The sequence below is a fragment of the Pantherophis guttatus genome, chromosome 2 (genome assembly GCF_059756535.1).
Source record: "Pantherophis guttatus breed Tessera chromosome 2, ASM5975653v1, whole genome shotgun sequence".
NCBI lineage: Eukaryota > Metazoa > Chordata > Lepidosauria > Squamata > Colubridae > Pantherophis > Pantherophis guttatus.
In genome coordinates this window covers 248,746,980-248,773,085 of record NC_142064.1, presented here as the reverse complement: position 1 = coordinate 248,773,085, position 26,106 = coordinate 248,746,980, and the positions used below count along the sequence as shown (strand labels likewise).

Sequence of the window (26,106 nt, the reverse complement as noted above, 5' to 3'; positions counted from 1 at the left end):
TGACTTATGATTGCAATTGGGACCAGAATTTGTTACTAAACAAAGCACTTTCTAAAAGAGTTGCACCTGGTTTTACAACCTTGCTTGTGACAGTTAAATGAATCACATGGTATAAGTGAACCCAGCTTCCCCCATTGACTTTGCTTATTGGAAGCAAGCTGGGAAGGTTGCAAATGGTGATCACATAACCCTCGGATGCTACAACTATCATAAATACAGGTAATCCTCAAGTTACGAATGTAATGGAGCCTGCCAAATACATTCTTAACTCAAAGATTCATAGGAGTGAATCACCTAACTTGAACGTGATCACTTCCTACTTTCACCCATGAATTCGCTAATCAAATGTGCGGGTCATTAAGTGCACGAGGTAACTCAGGGTGGGGAAGGCCATGGGGGGTGTCTAGTGATGGAACAGGCCACCCAAGGCCTCCCTGACCCACAGATACTTCATGCTTCCCCCTTCCCATCCTGCTGTACCGGACTCACCTCCTCTTTGCTGTGGTTTCTTTGCCTTTGAGGGAGAGGAGAGCAGGACGATTTCCCTTCCAGTGTCCCGTCAGTTTGCAAATGCTTTTCGTGCTGAGAGTGAAATATTCTGGAGGCCATGATCTCACATGACTTCAAGCACCCATTCTCTGCAAAAGCAGATGGGTGCCTGAAGTTGCACAAGATCAGAGCCCCCATAACATTTCACTCTCAGCGCGAAAAGCATTTGCAAGCTGATCAGATGCTGGAAGGAAAGTAGTCCTGCTCTCCTCTCCCTCAAAGGCAAAGAAACAGCAGCAGAGAAGAGACAGATCTTCTCTGGAAGGATAGGAGGGGAGAAGCAGCTGTAGGGAACAGGGAAGGGAATAGGGTGAACATTGCAGTTCCTCTGGTGGTTCATAAGGGCAAATGACTGCTATGGTGCTGCAACATTCGTAATTTCGGGACTTTGTTGTAAACACTTGGGATTATCACGTAACTTTGAACGGTCACTAAGTGAACTGTCATACCTCAAGGATTACCTGTACTTGCCAGGCACATGAATTATCATGTGACCCTATGGTTATCATGTGACCCTATGGATGCTGGAGTAGTTGTGTGAGGGCCAATTGTAAGTCACCTTTTTCAGTGCCATTGTAACTGAATAGTCAATAGTCGGGGACTACTTATATTTAAATTACACAATGGATTACAAAATGTAAATGGTTATGTTAACATATCCTCTAACAATATTGTTAGAGCTAGCTATATGTTGAAATATGTTGAAAAACATTTCATCAGGTGTATACTTTTTCACATATCCATACATGCATCTTAACATATGTATGTATGTATATGTTTTTGTAGATTTTCACGGGTACAGGTATGCAAGTCTTGGTGTGTTTGGGTCTTCTCCCGTGTAAGATTGAGAGCACTTCGGCAACTATATATATATCATACATGGTCAACCTTGGTATCAATGCCATTTCTATGTTTAATAGGTTAATATTTTCAGTTACTCAAAAATGTCCTCCCAGTTCTTTTGTAAATTATTTATGAAAGTTTATCTAAATTCTCTTTAAGATACAAAATATGAGGGATCTAAGTACTTTTGAGTCATACACAGAATATTCCTTACTTCTAAGACAATGATTATTAAACCGTTTGACCTAATTTCTCTTTTTCCTAGCCTGGAATAATGTCATTTGTTGTTAGTCATGAAGTCATTTCTGACCCATCGCAACCTCATGGACAATGTTTCTCCAGGCCTTCCTTTCCTCTACCATCTCCCGGAGTCCATTTAAGCTCTCACCAACTGCTTCAGTGACTTCATCCAGCCACCTCATTCTCTGCCGTCCCCTTCTTTTGCCCTCGATCTTTCCCAGCATTAGGCTCTTCTCCAGTGAGTCCTTCCTTCTCATTAGGTGGCCAAAGTATTTGATTTTCATCTTCAGGATCTGGCCTTCTAAGGAGCAGTCAGGGTTGATCTTCTCTAGGACTGACTGGTTTGATCGCCTTGCAGTCCAAGGGACTCTCAGGAGATAATGTCATTATCTCCACAAAAACTGTTCTGCTCAAGTATTTTGGCAACAGCCATCCCAAATGGGATCTTTAACTCTACAAACACAAAATTACAAATGGCTATATCATTTTCAGTTTAATAATCACTGCTCTAAGACAAGTATTCTTGTTTCTCTCCCGCAAATGTCACTGGCCAAAAAAATTGTGTTTTCAACACACTACTTACATATTTAACAAAATTTCATGTATTCCAGCATTTCTCATGCAAAATTTTTCAAAGTTAATAAATTTTGTGACGTAGGGAAGAAGTATGTGAAAGGTAGATTCTTTCCACTTATGGAATGAAATACAAATCCAATTTTAGACCACACAGATGTACCATTTGCATTTCAATAAGTTGAAAATACCTAGCTGTTTTTTTAAATGCAAATGTTTGAATCTGGATGACTATACAGTTCTAATACTTTACATGCTGTGTTCATTTGGCAATGCGTTAACTGGTTGGAGAATTAAAAAGCAAAACATGAACAATATAAATTTTCCAAAATAATCAAATTGCTTAGGAAGCAGCTTTTGAAATAGAAACACACTCTGGTTTATCAAAACGTTGATAAGGATAAGCACTTTAATCATCGGCTATAAAGCTGAAGTGATGGCTTGATTTCCCCTTTCAACTGAAAGTAGTCCAGGGTTACGATCTTTTTAAAGTGCTGCAGTAAAGTTATAATAAAGCACTCCTTTCGTAGTAGGTTTGACTCGGAAGCCCTCTTCTGGCTCTAAATGAGGGAAGACAGAAACTACACTAAACCGTATCTTTAAACGGTGTTGATTTCACCGGTTGAACGGGACCTTAAAGTTTTGGAAACGATACCATCAACGGAGGGTGGAGGAGCGAATCACATACAATACTACCTTGCCAGTCACCCTAAAGGAAAAGTCGACGACAGCCTAAGACTGGTACCGGCAATTTCACGCATATTACCTCGTTGCTATTTCTGCGCACCCCTCCCACCCACCCCCCAAGCCTCAGAAGCCCTTCTCTGAGCCTAGCTTCTTTGGCACTTCTATAAGTGGGGCAAAGGGCTATCAACAAATTGTGACTATGGGGCTGAAAAATAAACTCCAATACAATAGTGACTGTCAAAACAGCCTATAAATGGACATTTCGCCGATTTCCTGGCTGCCACAAATGAAGTAAAAAATATTTGCAACTTAAATATAACCTTCCCGTCAAGATTTCAGATTTTCCAAGTTTTATATTTTGCCCGTGTTTATTGCAAGTGAGTGTGCTAGCTATAGGATAAATAAACCGAACTAGTCCACTCATGGGATACACGAGTTTGGTTCTCGGGGGACTTTTTCTACTTTTAAACCCAGAGGATTCCCTTGCTCAGGACGAGTCACGTCGATGGGTGCCCTGCAGCTCAACTAAAGAATGAGAGTCCCAAAGGTGCTTTTTTCAAGAGGCAACCGGACTTTCTGGTTTTTCTTTGAAGATGTTTCGCTTCTCATCCAAGAAGCTTCTTCAGCTCTGACTGGATGGGGGGAATGGAAGGATTTACAGTATATTCCTTGCAGTCATCTTGGTCATTAGCACTCGTTAGCACCAGATGACTGCAAGGAATATAAATCCTTCCATTCCCCACCATCCAGTCAGAGCTGAAGAAGCTTCTTGGATGAGAAGCGAAAAACGCCTTCAAAGAAAACCCAGAAAGTCCGGTTGCCTCTTGAAAAAAAGCACCTTTGGGACAACCATGACCTGGATGACTGAGAATCTCTATAGACGTTTAAAGAACGAGAGAAGAGCGCCTCTCCAAAGCGCTCCTAGCTTATTTCGGCACATGAAAAGAAAGAAAGAGAGAGAGAGAGAGAGAGAAAGAGAGAAAGAAAAAGAGAGAGAGAGAAAGAAAGAAAAAAAGAGAGAAAAAGAAAAAGAGGAGAAAGAGAGAGAGAAAGAGAAAGAGAAAAAAGAGAAAGAGGATGAGAAAGAAAGAAAGAAAAAGAAAAACAGGATGAGAAAGAAAGAGAGAAAGAAATAGAGAAAAAAAGAAAGAGAAATAGGATGAGAAAGAGAAAGAAAAAGAAAGAGAGAGAGAGAAAAAGAAAAAGAATGAGAAAGAAAGAAAAAAAGAGAAGGGGAGGTGCAATGCAAGGACACGCCCCCTTTTCACTTTTTCAGCTCGGCTCCAAATAAGAGCTGGGGGGGGGCGGGAGGGGAAGAGCAGCCCCGCCTCCAAGGAGCTTGAGAAAAAGCCGCTGACGTCACCGGGCCTACGTCGGCGGCGGAGGGGCGGGGCTCCTCGCGCGCTCCTTTCTTTTCTGTCTCGCGTCGGTGACGTCCCGGTCTTTCTGAGTCCAGGAGGCGCGGGAATCTCTCCAGCGCGCTCAGCAGTCGGACGGCCCCGACCGGCTATGGCCGATTACCTGATCAGCGGCGGCACCGGCTACGTGCCGGACGACGGGCTGACGGCGCAGCAGATGCTGAACTGTGGCGACGGGCTGACTTACAAGTGAGCAGGAGGAGGAGGAGGAGACGGGAAGGCGGGCGGGCGAGCGAGCGTGGCAGAGACGGGGCAGCCGATCTGCCATGCGGTGCCCGGGGAGGCGGGTGATAAGTGATGGTGACGGACCGGCGCTTAATGGGGTGGGGTGGGAAGCGAGGGGGGGGATCCCGAGCCTGAGTTTCTCCAACCGCCCCGACGGCGATCACCGTTCACACGCCGTCCCGAGGTAGCGTGGCCGTCGCAAAGGGCGAGGAAGAGGATGGACGGGGCGAGCGTCCAAGGCGGTCGGCTTGGCGGGACGGACGGGTGGGTGGGTTGGCTGGGTCTCTGCGGACCAGCTGCTCCGATCCTCGTGCCAGGACCAACGTCTGGGACAATCTGCTCCTCCAGTTGCCAAACATTTGCAACAACTGGGATGATGCCAGCTGGGGGGAGAGTGGGAGGACCCAAAGGGAAGCTTAGGAGCCCCTCGGAGGTTTTAATGTCAAATCCGCGGGGGGGGGGAAAAACCTTAAAGATCGCCGCCGTGCGTGATTATAAGTGCCCTCCCGGTTACTCTGATTTTCTTATAGCCGTCTGTGAAGGGATGTCCAAAAAGCTTCCCCTCCTGGTGGAGGGTTTTTATACCTAAGCGCAATTGTAGCGTAGAATAAAATAAATGCAATAAAATCCTAATAGCAAGCAATTTTTCTCATCAAGCATACATATTCCTGTTTAGCACTACTCATTGTATTGCGTTTTAATGCAGAAAGTAAATTGCATATTTACACATTTTAGTGTCCGAGTCATCACAAAAGTTTGTACAGAGATAGTTAAGGCAGGTTCCGGTCAGATTCAGAAATTTATACAAATGTTATATGTAAAAAATGGCAACATTATAAAACTGTTATTCGTAAGCATTAATAGTAAGGAAGGTAGGTTGGGATTGCAAAAGTGTGTAGAGGTACTTACTGTACTGTCAGTACTCTCAGTACGTATTGTGTGTTTTCAGCATAACCTTAGATATCTGTGTGTATAAGAAGTTCAATGGAAGGTTTTTTTAAGGACTGGAAGATTTTCAGGATGATGGTACGAAATAAGGAGCCTTTTTCAACTCAAAAATGTTCCTGATGTAATATAAATGTAATAATCTAGTAATAATAACTTCACTGCCATGAGTGCCTGAGAACATAGGCTTTGCTTCTTTCCCTAACCAGTAGTGAAAGAGATCTCTTCCAGCTATATAGCTCTACTTTCATTGGGTGGTTAGAACTTGTTTCAGAACAAAATGAACACTTGTGGGATCATTCTTCTTTTACATTGCATATTTATTGATGGTCAGGGAGGAGTATCTTTTGGTCATTTTTTTTTTAGCTATCCTTTCTGTTTCCTGATATTCCTAATGTTTAAATTTTGACATATATTCTGCATACCTCAACATTTCTACACTTTGCAGGCTTATAAGGTAATGGTGTCTCTTAAATGTTGTGGTCACAAATGTGAAATATACATGTCACTCTCTGTGCCACTGGACTGATTGCTTTCCTTTTTTTTTTTTGGTAGTTCCACCCTAGAGAATCATTTAATATAGTTTCTCAGGTTACAAGTATTTCTACAGAGTTTGGACACAGCATATGCATTACTTAGCCACCTGTTGGTTCATGTGACCAATTTTAGTCCTTAGGTCATAATCTTTATATAAGAAACTGCAAGGGACAGTGAATGCACTCCAACCATGTTCTGAGCATTTTGTGCCGATGATTAATAAGCCTCTCTATTACAGCCCTATTTATTTAGATAGTTTATGTCTTACCTTTCACACTCAGGGAAGTTACCAGTAAAAACATGATAATCAGTTGTTAAAATTCACGAGAATAGCTGAAATCATTGTTAAGGAAGTTTACATGATAAGGCATGGCTATCAGAAAGTTTGAGATTACTTTCCAAAAAACAAAAAGAATAAGGACTTGTACATCAACTTATATGGCAGAAACTCCAACTGCTAGATTTTTTTTTTAAATTCACTGTCTTCTACACTCACCCCTTTATTAGAAAATGGAGTTTCATGTGATTCCAATTCTCTTGGCAGTAGGGCATATTTACATAAGTTCTTCGTAAGTTTCTCTGTCTAGGAAGTCATTTGAGAAAGTGCTTTCAAAATAACTCCTATCCTGTAAGTTGATTGACTTTTCTTACCAGCAATACTTCCATAGCAACCTGCCTTATAAAACTGCTATCTATAAATAATTGTTATCTATGTGCAATACGCTTTGCAGTTGAAACACCGGATTCTTTATAAGCAATAGGTGTCACCTGCTATCTACTGATAAATGCAGTAAAATCCTAATAGCAAGCAATTTTTCTCATCAAGCATACATATTTTAGCACTACTCATTGTATTGCATTTTAATGCAGAAACTGAATTGAATATTACACATTTTTGTGTCAGAGTCATCACAAAGTTTGTACAGAGATAGTTAAGGCAGGTTCCGGTCAGATTCAGAAATTCATACAAATGTTATATGTAAAAATGGCAACATTATAAAACTGTTATTCGTAAGCATCAATAGTTCAGAAGGTAGGTTGGGATTGTAAAAGTGTGTAGAGGTACTTATTGTACTCTCAGTAATCTCTGTGTGTTTTCAGCATAACCCTAGATATCTGTGTGTATAAGAAGTTCAATGGAAGTTTTTTTTAGGACTGGAAGATTTTCAAGTTTGAGTCATAGTTTGGTTAAACATCAGCTAGCATTTCCTCTTGAATGTCTGTGGAGATTCTCAATCATCCAGGCCATGGTTGTCCCAACAGTGCTTTTCAAAAGGCAACTGGACTTTCTTGCTTTTTTTCCCCCTGAAAACGTTTTGCTGCTTCTCCAGGAAGCTTCATCAGTTCTGACTAATTAGTGGGGAATAGAAAGATTAGAAGGAAACTCCAATAGATACATGTATGATAGGGTGCTTACAAAATTCAATTGCCTGATATCCATACTTTTCTGAAAGTGTTTCCCTATAACTGGAAAATCTTGATTATATTTCCTGTCACAACTGGTGTATCTAGTTCAGTACTTTCACTTTAATTGGTAGTAGTGAGTGAGGTCAGCTCCAACCCTCCTGACCTTCCGTGAGGACATAAAAACCTGGCTCTGCCAGTTAGCTTGAGGCTCCAGTGGGGGGACATCATGGTGGAGGTGGAGGTGACTGATAGATTAACAACAAATCCCACCTCCCACTGATCCTGCTCCCACTCTCTCCATCTTTTAATTAGGCCTCGGTATTTGGTTCTTCATAGTATTTTATTTATGGCTTTTAGCTTTGCATAATTTTTACCTTTTTAAGATTAGAAGTTGGCCCGGTATCCTGTGGTAAAATGGACAGCCAATACATTTTATAAATAAATCAGGGTGGATAAAAATCAATGATTTTTTAAAAAAAATTAAAAAATCAGATTTTTTAAATTTAAATTGGATTTTTTTGATTTAAATTGGATTTTTTTGATTTTTATCAAATTTATTTTAATAAAAAACTTTTAGGGTAAAAATCTATCGTAAGATAGTTTTCTATTTAAGATACATAAATAATTTAGTTTATTCAGCATGAAATGGAGCTTAGTTAGGTAGCATGAGGCTGTATATTCTGCAACACTGGGACTATCGGTGAGTCAACAGTGGGTCAAAGGAGTAGCAGAGATGACAGTTGCTCTTTAAAAATTATGATTTAAATTGAGTTGATTTAAATCAAGCCTTTTTACTAGTGATTTAAATCATGATTTAAATTGTGATTTAAATCAACTCGATTTAAATCAAATCCACCCTGAAATAAATATAGTAATTTTCAGGGTTTCGAGATGAAATCTTGGTCAGCACTGCTCCTCAAGAAAGCAAGAACTGACATCCATGTATATGCGCTCGTTATAATTACAGACTCTCCTTTGAAAAGGCAAAAACAAAAACAAAAGTTCTGGAAATAGCAGTTGAAGTTAATGAAGGTAGCCTATTGTGTCTTAACAGGCTTTGAAGCCATCCCAAGTCTATATTAATTGGACATGTGTATTTTTAAAGAGGTTTTAGTTATGTAACAATTCTGTGGGCTGAACTCTACTGTTGAAAATAAGTTCTAAAAAAACCAATCCCATATCTGAATCACAGAGAGATTTTCTTGGAAAATATATTGCTCCTGACTTCCTTAGAATCTGTGGCTTAAGGGTAAATTTTTGCTTTTGCTAATTATTTTTAATCCTTATAAATTGTTCAATTTTTTTGTTCTTGCATTTTTCCTTCTCTTTTGAGACCAGTGTTAGAATAGGAGCATGGCCTGAGTGTTATGGTTGCATAGGTGTGCCTGAAATTTGATGAAACCTGCTTTCATCAACATGAACATGTTTTGGATCTGGCAGTTTTGGCCTTGCATGCACATGCGAATTTCTTAGGCTCAAGCTACATATTATGTTAAAGTTCTGTGACTACAATTAGTGACATAATTATCTTTTTTGAAAATCAACCAAAAAAAAAAAGAAAAGAAAAAACCAACTCTCTTGGGATTGAAGAGGAAAATGAGCTTCACAAGTTGTCAGGAAATAATTTTCGAGGGGATTCTGTAATTATTAAGAGGGTTAGATGGTTGTTATTAAGCAATAACCTTTCTAGTTGAAGCATTTTGAGTCTGGACCTTAGCATCAGAGTTTCTGGGATATGAATTATAGCAAGTAATTTCTCAAACATGCTACAAAGATTCACAAAATAGAAGCTATAATTTACATGTTAACAAGAACTGTATTTATGTCACAAACAAGCTCAATAACATTTTTCTTCCTTCTTCATTATTCAGTGACTTTCTTATTCTCCCTGGCTACATAGATTTTACTGCAGACCAAGTGGTGAGTATGGAATTGGCTTTTGTGTAGCATATTAAAAGAATTTTCTGAATTAACTGCTTTCTTCTTTAATAATACTAATGTAGCGTTTCATAGCCATAGAAGCTTTTTTTTTAAAAAAAGAATATTTTTAAATGGTCTAGTACCCATGTTAGCAAAATCGGAATCTTGAAATATCTTGAAATGATGTAACATTTTCTTACCGAATAATTCTGTTTATTTTAAGGACTTGACTTCTGCTCTAACCAAAAAAATAAGCTTGAAAACCCCCTTGGTATCCTCCCCTATGGACACTGTAACAGAGGCCAGCATGGCTATTGCAATGGCGGTAAGTAAATAGAAGTGGAGAGCAGGAAGGATTGACGTAATCTGAAGTGGGGTTGTTTACGTTTGGGAAACGCAGAGGGTTATCCTGATAGGTTACTGCAAAGTATTTTCTTTTTTGTCATTTGAACTGCTGTCCTAAATGCTGCTCTTTAGGATTTGTGTAATGCAGTAGAATTCGGTTTTGATGAAAGATACAAGAGATGGTGCTAGTAATTCTATTAGTGGAGAGAAACTTTAGAATTACTGCTATATAAATCTTAATGACTATCACTTTCAAGTTCTTCTAGGTATCACATTCCTTTGCTGCTCCCCAGTTGTCCAGGTTTCATGCCACTTTCCTTGTATCAAGCTGCTCCTGGTTTTTTGAGAACGTATTCAAAGGCAGTTCAATATTCAGGACACAAAGGTCCTAAGGAAAGAGAGGAAGCAACTGTAGAGTATTTAGTAACACAATTAAAAATTAAATGCCCTCTTTTTTTAAAAACAAAAACAACACATGATTTCATTAATGCTATAGACCTGAACTTTTCTTCCCTCCCGTTTTTCATATATATAAAACTAAAATGCTGAGTTTTACACATATTCTTCAAAGTATGCATTTCTGTAATATCAATCTTTAACACGATGTCCTTCCAAAACGGAATCTTCTCCTTAAAAAACTGCATCAGTCTGGGAAGCATTCCTGCTCAACTTGTTGTCTCTTGGCAGAGGGCAGTGAAGGAACTTATTCTAGTTTTAGCATGGTTTTTTTTTTCTGTATTTGTTCAGCTCACAGGAGGAATAGGATTCATCCATCATAACTGTACCCCGGAATTCCAGGCCAACGAAGTACGGAAAGTTAAGGTAAAACCACAAAAATATCTATGCAAGTTATTATAGCTGAAATGAAAGATCAGGTGACAAGTTGAATTGATAAGTGATTGCATGCTTCCTCTTCTCTTCTTCCCAAATTCCTTGTCTTATGACAGTTAATGTCTTATAATAGTTAGTACTTGCATTTAATTAAAGCTAATTAAAGTCTTCTGATCAGCAACTGGTGGGCCCTAAAGCAGGATATATTTAACTGATTCTAATTATGTTGGCATTACAATTACTAACTTATACAGTGCAGTACACTACTATCATTCTACAGCAGGGGTGTGAAACTCAAGGCGGCCCACGCATTGCTTAAATTTGGCCTGCGGGGCTGCCCTGGAAACAGAGAAGGACTGGCCTGTAGTGCTTCTGCCAATGAAAAAGGAGCTCGGGAGGGGTGCACGCACCCATCCCGAGCTCCATTTTCGCTGGCAGAGTGCTCCGGCCACCACAGGGCCCCCGACATGAGTTGAGCTGGCCAATCCCACTCCTCTGAGGTCAAACACAACCCTAATGCAGCCCTCAATGAAATGGAGTTTGACACTCCTGTCCTACAGTAACTTTTTAGCTGTAAACTGCCCAGAATCAATTTCAGAGTAAGATGCATGGTAAACCAGGAGATTGTGAGTTCTAGTCCCTTTTTAGGCATGAAAGCTGGCTGGGTGAATCTGGGTCAGTCACATTCTCTCAACCCAATCTACCTCACAGGGTTGTTGTTGTGAGGGGAAAAGAGGAGGAAGGAGTATTAGCTATGTCTACCTCCTTGAGCTACTTATGAAGTAATAAAGGCAGGATAAACATCTAATAAATAAAGAATCTCAGAGGATCTGGCAAAGATAGAGAACACCTTACTAGGAGTGATACGACTCTTCTTTTCATGTCTCAGTCTCTCATTCTCCTTTTTCAATGTGTCCTATTCCAGAAATATGAACAAGGATTTATCACAGATCCGGTGGTCCTGAGCCCTAATGATCGGGTCCGAGATGTATTTGAAGCCAAAGCCCGTCATGGATTCTGTGGCATCCCCATAACAGACAATGGGAAGATGGGTAGCCGGCTCATGGGGATTATCTCATCTCGAGACATTGATTTCCTGAAAGAGGAAGAGCATGAACTGCCTCTTAGTGAGGTTGGTGATTCCCTGAAAGAAAAGAAAGGACTTCGGTCCTCATTATTGTACACCGACCAGAGTCAGAAAGAGATTTGATTAAGGATGTATTGATCAGAAAAAACAGTATCGACTATATAAAATGGGGGTCTCCAACCTTGGTAACTTTAAGGCTTGTGGACTTCAACTCCCAGAGTTAAAGTTGCCAAGGTTGAAGACCCCTGATATAAAAGATAGACTTTGTTGTCTTTCTTGATACCAAGCTACAGTATGTTTTGTGACAATTGCTTTTGAGGAAGACTTGCATTTGAGCTAAGGCCCCTAGCTCACTATTAAATATTGTGTATTTTTAGTTTTGCAATATTTTTTTTTTCCCTCAGCAACCTCTTTCTAAAAACATATTCCAAGATCTGCTCCTGTTTTCCAGAGAGCATGCAGCATAGCGTTTGTTTTTGCAAGTTACTATTTCCCTGTTCGGCCAGCTGACTTTCTTCCCATTGCCTTCTGATGAAAAACCCTTCTGGAATTAGCATTCATGTAACTACTGTAACTGGATGTGAGGGTTTTAGCACTGCAGCATTCCAGCCTGTCTTGCGCTTGGCTCTTGATTCCCCGTGCTATTTTTGGATTTGTGCTGACAAAAATCAGCGAATAGCATGATTTAAAGTTCAGACAGAAGTGGCCTGTAACACAGTTCTAAAGGATTCCTGATAAACATTGGAAACGGGAAAAGGAAAAGCTACATTTGGTTACCTTGAAAAGCTATTTGGTTACCAAATAGAATTTCTGTCAGGTCAGACATCTTAACCCTTCAGTCTTCGACATTGTATCTGTAGGCAAATGAGAATGTGCGCCCGTGTCTAGGCTACACTGCTTCAGTTTGTGGCTAGAAGCACTTGTGATTAAACTTTCTCCATTTAACACACTAATACATACAGCCCATCTAAAATAATTAGATTCCAAGTTCTAGCACTTTCTCTGCATAGTGTTCCAAGCTATAAGATTTGCAAGCGATTAATACAGAATAGCATTCGTTTCACTTTTCTTAACGTTGTTGATATTGTTTATAATGGAATCATAAGGTTGGGAGGGAGATTGGAGGCGAAAAATAATACTGATGTATTTTCTTTTATTTTTAAGAATTATTTCACTTGTGGTTTTGAAACTGAACTGTTAAATCTGAAGTTATGTCTGAAATGGATCTTTAAAAACTGATTGTTAACACTAATTGAGAAGCCAGATGGAGACAATTACTTTGAGTTGTATAATTCCTGATTTGGGGACAGTAATAATGTCTGGCATTAAGTTACTTTCCTTCCATTATGGTAAATTGTTCTTTTCCGCATTAAGCTAATTATATCAAGTCTGACTGAAACGTCTTTCTTCTTCCATAATAATAATTAAATTAGATTACTCTGGACTGACAAATATTTCTCTGTTAGACAGTGCTGCTTTTCTCAGCCAAAATGGAAAAGACATTTGTCTTACTTCAGTTTTTTATTTTTCGTAGATCATGACCAAACGGGAAGATCTTGTTGTAGCTCCTGCAGGAGTTACGTTAAAAGAAGCAAATGAAATCTTGCAGAGGAGTAAAAAAGGTATGTGAGAATAGCTATAAAATAGTTTATGTATTGAATATTACACTATTACATTTTTCATGTATTTAAGTATTTAATGTACATTTAAGAGCCACGGTGGTGCAGTACTACAGGCTACTTCTGGTGACTGCCTGCTGCCTGCAGTTTGGCAGTTCGAATCCCAACAGGCTCAAGGTTGATTCAGTCTTCCATCCTTCCGAAGTGGGTAAAATGAGGACCCAGATTGTTGGAAGCAATAGGCTGACTCTGTAAACCAGTTAGAGAGGGCTGTAAAAGCACTGTGAAGCGGTATATAAATCTAAGTGCTATTGCTTAACTTTAAGGCTTTGTTAACTTTAGGATTTGTTACTGTGATGTCACTCTAATAATCATGAATCCTGCTAACCTCTTAAGTAAATATGCTACATTGTGCAGTATCAGCATTGTCTAGTGTAGTTCCAGATTGTTAGACTAGGACCATATTGTTTAAAGTGAGGTGATTCAGTCATTCAGATATATTGTTTTGGTGACATACAAACCCCATTATCCATTGAGGGGGAAAAAACATTTAGCTTCTGTGCTCAAATCCTAGTTAAATCCTCATTTTTAGTAGGTGGATACCCTTGGCTAAGCCAGATTTGAATAAGCCATCATGAATTGTTTCCATTGTAAGGTAATGTCTTTAAACCGTAACAGTTGGGTTCATGTAGGTCAAAATAAAGGGACGCAATGGCTCAGTGGCTAAGACAGCTTGTTGATTGAAAGGTCGGCAGCTCAGCGGTTTGAATCTCTAGTACCGTGTAATGGGGTGAGCTCCCGTTACTTGTCCCAGCTTCTGCCAAGCTAGCAGTTTGAAAGCACATAAAAATGCAAGTAGAAAAATAGGGACCACCTTTGGTGGGAAGGTAACAGCATTCCGTGAGCCTTTGGCATTTAGTCATGCCGGCCACATGACCACGGAGACATCTTCGGACAGCGCTGGCTCTTCGGCTTTGAAACAATGAGCACCGCCCCCTAGAGTTGGGAACGACTAGCACATATGTGCGAGGAGAACCTTTACCTTTAAGTCAAAATAAAGCAAAAGCATACTGAATAAATGATGGTGTTGCACTGTAAAAGAAAAAGAAATATTTTTAACCTCATCTCCCAATAGATATCCTATTTTCTTTTTTTTCCCTTGCTTAATTAGTCATCTTCTGTAGCCTTAGCTGAGTTAGGTATCAGATGCTTTGGAATCATTTCTATTTAATGAAGGTACTAGGCTGTGCAACTTTAGTTGCCTTCTTATCAAAAATATTAATAAAGACAATTAAACCAAAAAGGAAACTGAATTTTCCATCTATATAATGAGGGGGAAAAAACCTAAAATTGTTCTTCGGAAATAACAGCAGGGTTGGTTTTTTGTTTTTTTTTTTATTTCAAGGAAAATTGCCAATTGTTAATGAAAAGGGAGAGTTGGTGGCCATAATTGCTCGCACAGATCTGAAGAAGAATCGGGACTATCCCCTGGCTTCAAAGGATGCCAAGAAACAGTTACTCTGTGGGGCAGCCATTGGGACTCACGAAGATGATAGGTACCGTCTTGATCTGCTGGCACAAGCTGGAGTTGATGTCATCGTATTGGTAAGTGTTAGAGACAATGGGAGTCCCATGAAGAGTAGCAAGGGAGATAATGGTTGAACTTCATGCTAGACACATTTGGATAATTAGGTGAAATTATTGTAATTGTTGTAGGTATTATGAGGGATTAGGACTTGTATTATTGAAAGTTGCTGGTCAATTCAATTAGGCCAGACTAACTAACAATTAGGCCAAACTTGGCAGCTTTAAGACTTGTGGACTTCAACTCCTAGCTATGCTGGCTGGAGAATTCTAGGAGTTGAAGTCCACAAGTCCACAAGTCTTAAATCTGCCAAGTTTGAAGACCTCTGAATTAGATCATATGCTGAGTTGCTTCAGTTTAAATTCAGTACTAACGAGTAGCTGGAAAGAAAAAAATTGGCTAGTCCTTGTATAGAATGATAGATTCCAACTCAAATGGCTTTATTTTTTTTTTTAAGGAGCAGTACAGGAAACTCTTTTTCTTCTTTTTCTTCTTTAGGATTCATCTCAGGGGAACTCCATTTTTCAAATCAACATGATCAAATACATCAAGGAGAAATATCCTCATCTGCAAGTCATTGGAGGCAATGGTAACTATTTTGTTTCGGTTTCTAATGAAGCCGGTATGTGTTTGATGAGGATTTTGCTGAGTTCATAAAATGTGCTGTGGATGAGGAGACAGGTGCATTGATACCTTTATATCCTAAAATTACTCAAATGTGATAAATGAAAGATAGAAATGAGCAGTACCTTGAAGGATAACTGTAATAAAACTCTTCATTAGTGTACAGGCAGTCCTACATTTACAACCAGTTGTTTAACTGACCATTCAAAGAGACAACCGATTTCTAAAAAGCTATTTACGACCAGTTCTCAAAATTACAACTGCTACCCCCTCCATGGTCATGTGATTGCATTTCAGGTCCTTGATTACCGGCTTCATTTATAAATGATTGCAAAGTCCCACCGTCATGTGAACATGGTTTCCTATGGTTTTTTGCCAGTTTCTAGAAGGATGGCTTTACTTAATGACACACAGGTTGCTTTACAATGGCAATAATTCACTTTATGACCATTGTAGAATCATGTTTGGTCACATGGTACCTCAAATTGCGACCCCAATGACTGATGACCAAAATTCTTGGCTCTGCTGTAGTTCTCTGCCCTAGTAACAATCATCCCAATTTTCAAACGTTAAAGCAGATTTGTCCAACACAAGTCCAGCAAGAATTGGAATTTCAGCCCATATTTCCAGCTGATGATATAATGGCTTCCTCTGTACCGGTAGGTCTTAACTTATGCCCACAATTGAGACCGGAATTTCCATGTAAGTCACTGCAGTTGTAAGTTGAGCCAGGCTTGATTCTATGACAATTTTATGTCAGTTGTTAAGCAAACCACCATGGTTGTTAAGTGAATCCAGCTATCCCAGTGGATGGGGGTTTTTTTTGCTGGAAATTGGCAAAAAAAGGTTGCAGATAGCATGACCGCAGGATGTGACAACCAGTCATAGATGTAAGCCGGTTGCCAAGCACCTCATTTGCAATCTTGTAACCACTGAGGAGCTGCAAAAGTTGTAAGTGAAAGCCCACAGGTTGTAAATCAGTGGTGGGTTGCCCATGGTTCGCACCGGTTCTATAGAATCGGTAGTAAAACCGGTGGGAGTCTCCGCCCACCGATCCCGACGTCATCAAAATGCTTCTGCACGCGTGCGGCCCCGTTGCGAACCGGTAGCAAAGGTAAGTAGAACCCATCCCTGTTGTAAATCACGATTTCTGAAGCTGTCGTAACTTTGAAGTGTCATTAAACGAGCCGTCATAAATCGAGGAACCACCTGTAATCTGACAAACAGCCTTGTACAAAACTGTCCTGTTTGTTTGGAAGGAGGTGCCATGTCTTGCGGCGGAGTGACGATAGCCGCTACGTTAATGGAGTCCAATTTCCTAATACGTCTTTTCTCCCTTTTTCCTCAGTGGTGACAGCGGCCCAGGCAAAGAACCTGATTGACGCAGGGGCTGATGCCCTGAGGGTTGGCATGGGCAGCGGCTCTATCTGCATCACACAAGAAGGTAAAGGGAAGCGTTGCAGGCCATCAATCTGATTTGACCCTGTGGATTGCAAATATACATACAGCGTTTTGGGAAGGGAGTGTGTGTGTGGGGGGGTAGCCTAATGGGCGATTAGTTCCCTTTTGATCTGTCCAAATTCTGAGGGGACTGGCCGAGATATTACTCTTGAGCAACTGAGGTTAGAAGAGCCCGTGAACATGTTGCAGTTGAATTGTGTGTCAAATCAGCACCAAAACAACAAAGAAGAGGCTTGTGGGTTCCTAAAGTCAGGGCAGTTTCATACATGGAGGCGTTTCCTCCCCTCACCCGCTTCCTGCAGGGATTGAAGTGTGGCCTGGCTCCACAGTGTCACTGTTCAGGAGGGTATTGCTTGTTCCTCCCTCTTTATCTCTAAACTGTTGTGTGTTTTTGTCTTGTTCAGCTGCTCCAAAGGTCCCTCCGGACCTAAAGTCCCACAGCCCCAAATGCCCTTCCGCGGTCACTGGCACCTATAGTAAGTCATTGCCCCCTTCCCTGCCCCTTAATTTTGTGGCTTGGAGGAAGGCTCTGATTGGCTGCCCATTATCTCCTCCTACCCTTCTGCTTGTTTGAGAATAATCTGGTTAGAGACACACTTGAGGTCTTATGGCTTTGGACACTGGGTGTTAAAGCTGAGTTGTCGTTGTTTTTTTTTCCCCCTGAGTTTTTCCAAAAGCAGGGTTCTAATGTTGTTGCTATCAAATGAAGGTTTCCTTCCTTAAATCCGTAACTGAAATTTTAAAAGGCTCCTTTCCTCTCTTCTTTTTCTTCTTTATAGACCCAAATTCTGTGATAACTTGCACACTGTTAAGCTCTAATTTGAATCTCTTTTTAACACCAAAAGTTAAATTGGTTAAATTTTCATTGTATGAAATGCAAAATAGGTAATGTGCTTTTTCTTTCTGATGTTAAATTTGGCTATGGTATGAGTTGGTCTAAATTCTCCAGCTACTAAGGTGTATGTTTTAAATGTGATTTATGGACATACTATTAGGATTATTGGATACGTATTAAGTTATGCAGGCCAGTTCCAAAGGGAAAAAGTGACCCCCATCGTTGTATTTTCTTTTAGAGCTATACAGGTGGTTCTTTATGCTTGCCAGGAAGAGTATTTGTGCTCCGATGAATGATTGCTCTAGGCAGTCATTTAAATGTTTTAATTAAAATCTCTACCTCTGTAATTTAAAATGAACCCTTATTCAGTTAAGTAATCCTTTGTAGGCAGTGTCTTCAGTATTTGAAATGCTGTAAACATAATTTGTGTTGCCCATTCAGGATACTTTTTTCCTCTAAGAAATTATTTTCCGGTATGAAAGAAGGTTTCAGCATATTTTGCTGTGGAACTGTATCACGTCATCGATGTTTCTTATTGATGAATAAGAGATTTCTTGAAGGAAGAAGTAATCACTTGTTTCTCCAAGGCTTCCGGAACCTTCCTTTTGTCTGAGTTAGCTGTTTGCTAGATATTCCCCAGATAAATATGGCATTTTTCTTCTGATTGACAAACGCGACTGAATCTACTAACTCGTGTAATATTTCTAAACAAAAAACTAGTCCAGTGTTTTTCAACCCTGGCCACTTGAACATATGTGGGCTTCCAACTCCCAGAATTCCCCAGCCTGTTTGTAGATTTAAAAAAAAAAACATGTAGAAAGATTGTGATGTTGTTTTGAGTGATGACAGCTGAAATTACGGGTTCTCTTAAACCCTGGCATCCTATTTTCTTCCGATTTTGGAAATCTACCCTGAAGAATGCTAGTATTGTGGAAATAATTCAAGGAGGGAAGAACTCTCAAATTACTGAATTATGTATCTTCCCCTTGTTCAGTTGTTTTTAATGTTGTAGATTCTTGTGAGGTAAAATAGGTGCAGTAGATTTTTTTTTTAGTTGGCCCTGTATTTTTTTTTTTTAGTTTTAAATTTAATGTCAGATGTATATTATGCCAGGGGTCTCCAACCTTGGCAACTTTAAGACTTGTGGACTTCAACTCCCAGAATTCCTCAGCCAGCAAAGTTGAAGTCCACAAGTCTTAAAGTTGCCAAGGTTGGAGACCCCTGTATTAAGCCAATTGATAGGTGTTTGGTTTAAGAATTTTCTACATTTTCTCCCCCCCCCCATCCCCATACTTCAAAGCTCTATTTAATAGTATCTAAAGATCCCACAAAGTATGACTCCACTATCTCCCATTGAATTACGTGCACATATTACACTCATTTACAGAACTGCTGATTTAAACTGAGTGAATGTGTTCTTCATGTGAAGGCCATTGGCTCCTCCTCCGAATGGGTGAAGAGACAGTTTCCGAACTTCTAACCATGCTTTGACAACAGTTAAATGGGAATAGAGGAAGCAGGCCACAAATCATAAGTTGTTCTGGTTTGAAACAGCTTTGTTTTACATGATGTGATATCATCTTGGGTTCCGATTACATATTTAATCATTGCCAAACCACAAAGTGGGATGTGCAAAAAGCTTGCGCGGGAGAAACCGGAGGCCACGCAAATGACACATGCGTAACATGTTTGCCACTTAATTATTTTATGGTTCAGCATGATCTGTGGATAGGCTTAAATGTTACGAGAGTGGAAAAAAACATTTTTCCTGAATTCCTGGCCAATCACTGCCAGTCTCTATTGGACAATCAAGGGGTTCACTTGGGTAGCAGTACCTCGCTTGGTGTCAGAAAGTGCTTCCATCCTTAGATATTATTAAAAATTCTGACCCCAAATAAACTATTTTTATCGTCTTGGCATGGTTGTTACCAGTATTTTGGAGATGTCAAAATTAAAACAGGGCATTATAAATGCCCTCCAGAACAGTTGGAGCAACTCTTATTACAAGATTGGAATGTTACGGGATGAAATATCTGCACACCCATTATTAGAATGGCTAAAGGTCCAGCAAGGGTTTGAGTGTAGACCCAAGAACACAATAATGTGCTTAAACAATTGTTTTCTCAATTAAGCAAAGTTCTATTTATATATTGCTGTGCCTCACGTTTATAGGAGATTGCTGTAGCCTTTCAGACAATTACGTATGTTCAATAAAAGACTACATCTACCTATTTTGTATCTCTTATTTTTGGAAATGTAAACGGTTATGAACAGTTTCATATCAAATTACTGTAGCAAATTCCAAACCCTGCTTTGAACCCAATTCCACCTGTGTGAATCATGAAGCTGAGAACGGAATTCTCTCACTCCATGGTACCAAATGCTAATTTTTAAAGGGTTGGTCTCCGTGTACAACTGCATAGACATCAGCTTGCAAAACTCAGCTCCTCGGAGATTGCTTTTCTATTTTAGAGCATAACTGCATGCTTTAAAAATTATTTGGAAAAAATAACGTTTTGGGCCATGCATGACCTGATGTCTCTCTGCTATTTATTCAAGCAGCTGGGTCATTTTTCATGCTCTTATGGAAGCTTGAATGAAGTATGGGCTGCTTAAAAGAATAGCAGAAGTGTGCTGAACTCAAGCAAGGTCCAAAGCAATTTTTCCAAACCATTTTTGAAGTGTGAGTTTGTGTACATTGCTTGATAGGTTTTAAAGTTCTTAACATAGGAAAAAGATCCTTTTTTAACATTTTTTTTCTTTAGCTTTGATGTTTTTCTTTGCAGACATGAGACCATCTCTTTAGGACTAACGCTGTTTTGATTTCGCTGGCAGCCCATTTCACGGTTGATTTGAATTCCAGTTCAATGCAGTTGCTGTTAGTTAAATTCAAACTGATTGGGTTGCCTGTACTTGGCCCTAGAAATTGAGAGGAAACACAACAGCTGAGTTGGTGTAAAAGTGATTTGTGTGGGAACCAGTTTCTTGGAAAAGCACTGAGTTGACTTTGGCAGTGCAGACAGTACTGAAACTCTGCATTTAACAGGAAGTTTGTACTCTAATTTTGCACGGTTCTGAATGAATCTGAATCACTATTCTAACTAATGGTGAAAAAGATTTTTGAATTAAAAGTCCACTGGGGAGATTGTCCTATTAGTGGGAGAGAAGGGTATTATTGATGTCGATCTCTGTGCATGGCCTTGGCTATCCATGATGTATCAATTACAATCTGGGCATAATGGAAAGTCTAGGCCACACAATTTGATGCAAAGCATAAAAGAGCCCTCGCTGATATATTTTGGAGGGGTTTTTTTTCTGTTCCCGACTCATTATGACCTCTAAGCAGATGATATTTTGCTTTGGTTTTAGTCACCCTGTGTTCCAGGAGTAGCTACCGTGTTTCCCTGAAAATAAGACCTATCCCAAAAATAAGACCTATATTAATTTTACATGTGCACCCAGTATAACCTACCCCCCCAAATAAGCCCCAGTTAAGACCCACCCAGGCCATTACACCTGGTTGCATGAGGTTGGGGCAAGGTGCATGAGTAAAAATCAAGTTAGGGTGGTGATGGGGGGTGGATCTGCCCCCTTGTGCCCTGCACCCGCTTACCTTAGGGCAATTGCAGCCAGGCCACTCATGCCCCGACACCTGCCTCTGAAGGCCTCTGATGGCGAAACGGAGGCTGGGGCGCCATGCATGAGTGGCGGCAAGCTGCCACAGAAGAAGTGAACCGGCAGCGGCCACATGGGCTCCTGCTGGCTGGGGCTGTCGGTGCCACTGCTGTGAGGTGAGACAGTGGAAAAGACACCCACCCTCCCAAAATAAGACCTAATGCCACTTTGGGAGGCAACCCTCCCCCCTAAGACTGGGTCTTATTTTCAGGGAAACACGGTAGCTTGATGAAAACTTCAGTGCGAGATACTAGATTCTGATCATCCAGTAAAAACTAAGTTTTTAATTACAGCTAGTGACTGTTACTGTGGCTGGAGAATGCTACCTGCAAGTAGGTTGACTGGAACCAACTAATAAATCATCAGACTTGCATGGATTTATATCTGCCTCTGGGAAGATACCCTCTGAGGTTTGCCAGAATTGGAAAGACATACAACTCCCTTGATACACTCTGGGAAGAAACAGTGAAAAAGATGCCAATTCTGAAAATTGATTTGCTTTATTTGGGGTGGGGGGTGGGGGGGTTGGAGGCTCATGCTGAAAATGCCATGCGCTTTGAGGACCCTTCTATGTTAGGAGTTCTGCCGTAGAATAAAATTGACTACTTCTTTTGCTTCTTGTTATCTTCATCTGTCCCGTTTAGTCTTAGCGTGTGGCAGGCCCCAAGCCACAGCAGTCTACAAAGTGTCTGAGTACGCTCGAAGATTTGGTGTGCCAGTGATTGCAGATGGAGGCATCCAGACTGTTGGACACATTGCCAAGGCCCTTGCCCTGGGCGCTTCCACGGGTGAGACTAGAACTACAAATGACTTACTAACACGTACTTTCAGCTCATGGGATCGTGATAATTTCCAGGCACAGCCTTTAGGAGGGAATGGAGTTGTGTGCGATCGTAAGACCATAAGAGAGATCTTGTATTGTACAATATATCATGTTTGTGGCTCAAATGCATGCCTGGAAACCATGCCTACATTGGGGAACTTGTCAGGAAGTTAAGAGACAGACAGACAGACAGACAGTACTTGTGTGTAATTATAGCTTCAGAATAACAGAGTTGGAAGGGACCTTGGAGGTCTTCTAGTCCAACCCCGTTCAGGTAAGAAACCCTATACCCATGATGGTGAACCTGTGGCATGTGTGTCAGAGGTGGCATGCAGGACCCTCTCTGATGACACGCGAGCTGTTGCCCCAGTTCAGCTCTGCTGTGCATGCCAGCACGGCTTCTGCCAGCCAGCTGGTCTTCCGATCTCTTCCACGCATGCGGGGGTGGTGGTGCATGGGAAGGGGGCGTGCACATGCGCGGGGGTGCGGCACATGCAGGAGCGTGCGCATATTGTATTTTGGGGGTTCGGGCACGCACACACGCATTTGAGCGTGCACTTTGGGCACTCGGTCCGGAAAAGGTTAGCCATCACTGCCCTATACCATTTCAGACAAATGGTTGTCCAATCTCTTCTTAAAAACTTCCAGTGTTGGAGCATTTACAACTTCTGGAGGCAAGTTGTTCCACTGATTAATTGTTTTAATTGTCAGGAAATTCCTCCTTAGTTCTAGGTTGCTTCTCTCCTTGATTAGTTTATGAGCATATACAGCACATGAATGCAATTAGTTTCATGCAAGTAACTGATATCAAAGTTAACCTGCTTCCCCAAATTCATCCTATTTCCTGTTTGTTTCTTTCCACATCCCCTCACACACTGTTGCTTGCCTTTGTTTTTCCTGGTTCTAGTGATGATGGGGTCCCTTCTAGCTGCTACCTCAGAAGCCCCTGGAGAGTATTTTTTCTCTGATGGGATCAGGCTGAAGAAATATCGTGGCATGGGATCTCTTGATGCAATGGACAAGAACCTGGGTAGCCAGAACAGATATTTCAGGTAAGAGGAATAGTTAGATTAATGTGCAAACAAACAAATCCATGCAAAAAAGGGAACGTTTGTGTAAAGCTTCAGGGCTGTTTCACCTTAATAAGATTGCCTTCCTCTAGAAGGTTGCCAGAATGCATTTCTGAATAGATTAATACCGTTGGACAGGTACCGTATTTTTCGGAGTACCAGACGCACCTTCCCCCCCCCCTAAAAGTGGGTGAAAATTTTGGTGCGTCTTCTAGACTGAATACAGGCGTTCTTGGCCTCCCGAACCCTCTCCATGTTGCGTTTTCACCCTCCCCGGCCCCCAGAGGCACTCTGTAGGCCAAAAATGGGCCCGTTTTTGGCAAAAACAGGCTGTGCGGAGCACTGCAGAGTGCTTCTGGGGGCCTAGGAGGGCGAAAATCCGATGCATGGAGGCCAAAAACTATTTTTTTCTTGTTTTACTCCTGTAAATTTAGGTGCGTCTTATAGTCCGGTGCATTTTATAGTCTGAAAAATACGGTAGTTAATATTTTTTCTCCTTTCAAATATTTCTTTTCTCCTCTTTTCCATGATAATTAGTGGATTGAACAGTCACAGTTCTGCGGTTCTCACGGGCTTCGCTGTTGTTTGTTCTTCTCAGTGAGACGGATAAAATTAAAGTGGCCCAGGGGGTCTCTGGGGCTGTGCAGGACAAGGGCTCCATCCACAAGTTCGTGCCGTACCTGATTGCTGGCATCCAGCATTCCTGCCAAGATATCGGCTCAAAGAGTTTAACCCAGCTGAGGTGAGAGCAGTAACCCTTCTCCGTCATCTCCCCTGATCAGTACCCTTTTGGAGCTGTTGTTGGCATTGGCTGTACGCCTGTGATGGAACAGGGGTGTTTGGAAATCTATGAAGCAAGACTTCAATTCCTGGTAAAAGATTGATTTGGGTCGGTCGTACTACTCCATAGTTGTAGTGCCTGTGTGCCGTGAAGATTTTTGTGGCTGATTGGGAATGTTGCTTTTTCTTCCCTTTGACCGCTGTAGGGCCATGATGTATTCCGGAGAGCTGAAATTCGAGAAGAGAACAACATCTGCTCAGGTGGAAGGAGGAGTTCACGGCCTTCACTCGTAAGCTTGTTTTGTGCACCTTTCATTTTGAATAAGTGGAGAATTCAAAGGTCCTACGGTGGAGGCAGGGCTTTCTACACCAGCTCTCTCTCTTCCGATTGTTCTGAAGCAGCACTTAGAAAAGTCCTTGCATTGCTTTCTGTGTCAGACAATAACACCTTTCCCTATTCTGGCCCTGTCTTCTTCCAGTGAGCAAACAAGCCTGCCCATCCACTCTGCCAAGGGCTCTCTTAATTATGGCAGATCCCCAAGTTTCCTTTTTGTTGTTGGTTTATTTGCTACGTCTTTGTATTATATAAGCTCAGTGGGTTTTCTGGTGTGACTCGCAAGCTTACAGCAGCAATGCACTGCTATAAATGAATCAGAAGCCTTCTCTAATGTCTGAGGCTTAAGTCAGTTTACCTTTTTGAGTCCCCATTCTGAGATAGCCATTGCTGTTTCTCTGGGGCATGTAGTAGACACCAGTACTTAGGTAATGGAAGCCAGCTTCTATTCAGTACGATCTCCTTGGCTGGTTCCACAGGGAATCCCTTCTCTCCCCCCATCCCTCCCTCCTGGCCTTCCACTCCCCAGAAACCTCCAGGGAAATCCATAGGAATCCCAGTCAGTCCACACCTTGTTTGGATTCAGGCCCAAGATTAGTGAACACCCATCCCACAGGGGCCAAAATTGATGGAACCACCATTATGGGGCAACCTAACTGCATCTATTACTAGTAGTCACCTTCTACAGCACTCTCCTCAGTCTTACCAGCCACTCTTCAGCCCATCCTCCCCTCCCAAAAGGAGGTGGCACCCTACTAAGACTACCCACTCTCCATCGTCATGGGAGATTTTAACCTAACCCTAACCCAAGTTTTGTTTGAACTCTAGTGCAAATTAGCTTTAGAGCTTCTGGTGTGGAAAATTGAATTCTTAATAACTGTATCTTCTACCACGCAAGTATCCGAAAAGGGGGATTCTGTCAAGAAAGAATTTGCCATTAGCCAGCCAGACACCATCACTATCTGAAGTTAGCTTTCATCGTTGAGATGAATTTGGATTTTTACTGAGGCCAGAATATGGTCCTCCTGATGCCCAAGGCTCAGTTAGAAAGCTTAGTATAAACTGGATGTGAAATAACAAGAATAAGAGATAGATTATTTCCAAGTAGCCAGGTATCACCTCATTTCCTACTTTCATTTCCTTCTTTCATTTCCTTCCTTCCTTCCTTCCCTCCCTCCTTCCCATCTTCAGCCACATTTTGCTGTTGCTTAACACAATTCCTTTCATTTCTTAGATATGAGAAGCGTCTTTTCTGATGATGGGTCCCTTGTACATTTCCAGAGCCTCTTTTGTCACGTGGGGCTCATGCAGCCACGATCATGAACTGCTCCCTTCACAGAAGTGCCATTGTGCTAAAGACGCAGAGCTACATGCCATTTCCCAAATCATCAGCTGCTCTGACCAAGGCTGAAGAGAACTTATTCCAGAGATGGTGCTGTATGCTGACAGAAGCCTTGCAGATTTGTGTTCTTGCACTATTTTTACAATAAAACGTGAGGAACGAGTCTTCACTTTTTTCAGAGCATTGGGGATCAGTTCAGCTTGTCTTTTCTGTTGGCAGCTTCTAAAGGAGAATTTGATCAGCTACGCTCCAACCTACATCAACAAAACCTTTCACATATGCGTACAGCCATCCATTTTACCTCCTAAAAATGATTTTCACCCATCCCCGGGGCAAATTTTGCAACATGCA

At 41.1% G+C, this 26,106-nt stretch overlaps 1 protein-coding gene across 4 annotated transcripts; it reads left to right on the top strand.

The window, feature by feature from the left end:
• Window positions 1-4,250: 4,250 nt before the first annotated feature.
• IMPDH2 (inosine monophosphate dehydrogenase 2) lies at window positions 4,251-25,938 on the top strand. Of its 4 annotated transcripts, none has more exons than XM_034431699.3 (15): window positions 4,271-4,499; window positions 9,296-9,344; window positions 9,568-9,669; window positions 10,437-10,511; window positions 11,446-11,652; window positions 13,142-13,229; window positions 14,632-14,831; window positions 15,310-15,400; window positions 16,784-16,879; window positions 17,301-17,372; window positions 22,051-22,194; window positions 23,137-23,281; window positions 23,898-24,041; window positions 24,286-24,369; window positions 25,695-25,938. In XM_034431699.3, exons 1-15 carry the CDS (start codon window positions 4,402-4,404, stop codon window positions 25,822-25,824), a joined length of 1,725 nt encoding a protein of 574 aa, XP_034287590.1. In that variant the 5' UTR covers window positions 4,271-4,401; the 3' UTR covers window positions 25,825-25,938. The 4 variants fall into 4 exon arrangements, with proteins under 4 accessions (XP_034287589.1, XP_034287590.1, XP_034287588.1 ...); XM_034431697.3 differs by having other exon boundaries at window positions 25,648-25,938; XM_034431698.3 differs by lacking the exon at window positions 17,301-17,372 and having other exon boundaries at window positions 4,251-4,499; window positions 25,648-25,938.
• Window positions 25,939-26,106: the final 168 nt, after the last annotated feature.

Excerpts from the sequence above, each read along its gene's own strand:
- IMPDH2 (XM_034431699.3), top strand. The coding sequence starts at position 4,402 with ATGGCCGATTACCTGATCAGCGGCGGCACCGGCTACGTGCCGGACGAC. Across the intron at positions 4,500-9,295 it reads GGCGACGGGCTGACTTACAA|TGACTTTCTTATTCTCCCTG; the intron begins GTGAGCAGGAGG and ends TTCATTATTCAG. Across the intron at positions 16,880-17,300 it reads TATCTGCATCACACAAGAAG|CTGCTCCAAAGGTCCCTCCG; the intron begins GTAAAGGGAAGC and ends TGTCTTGTTCAG.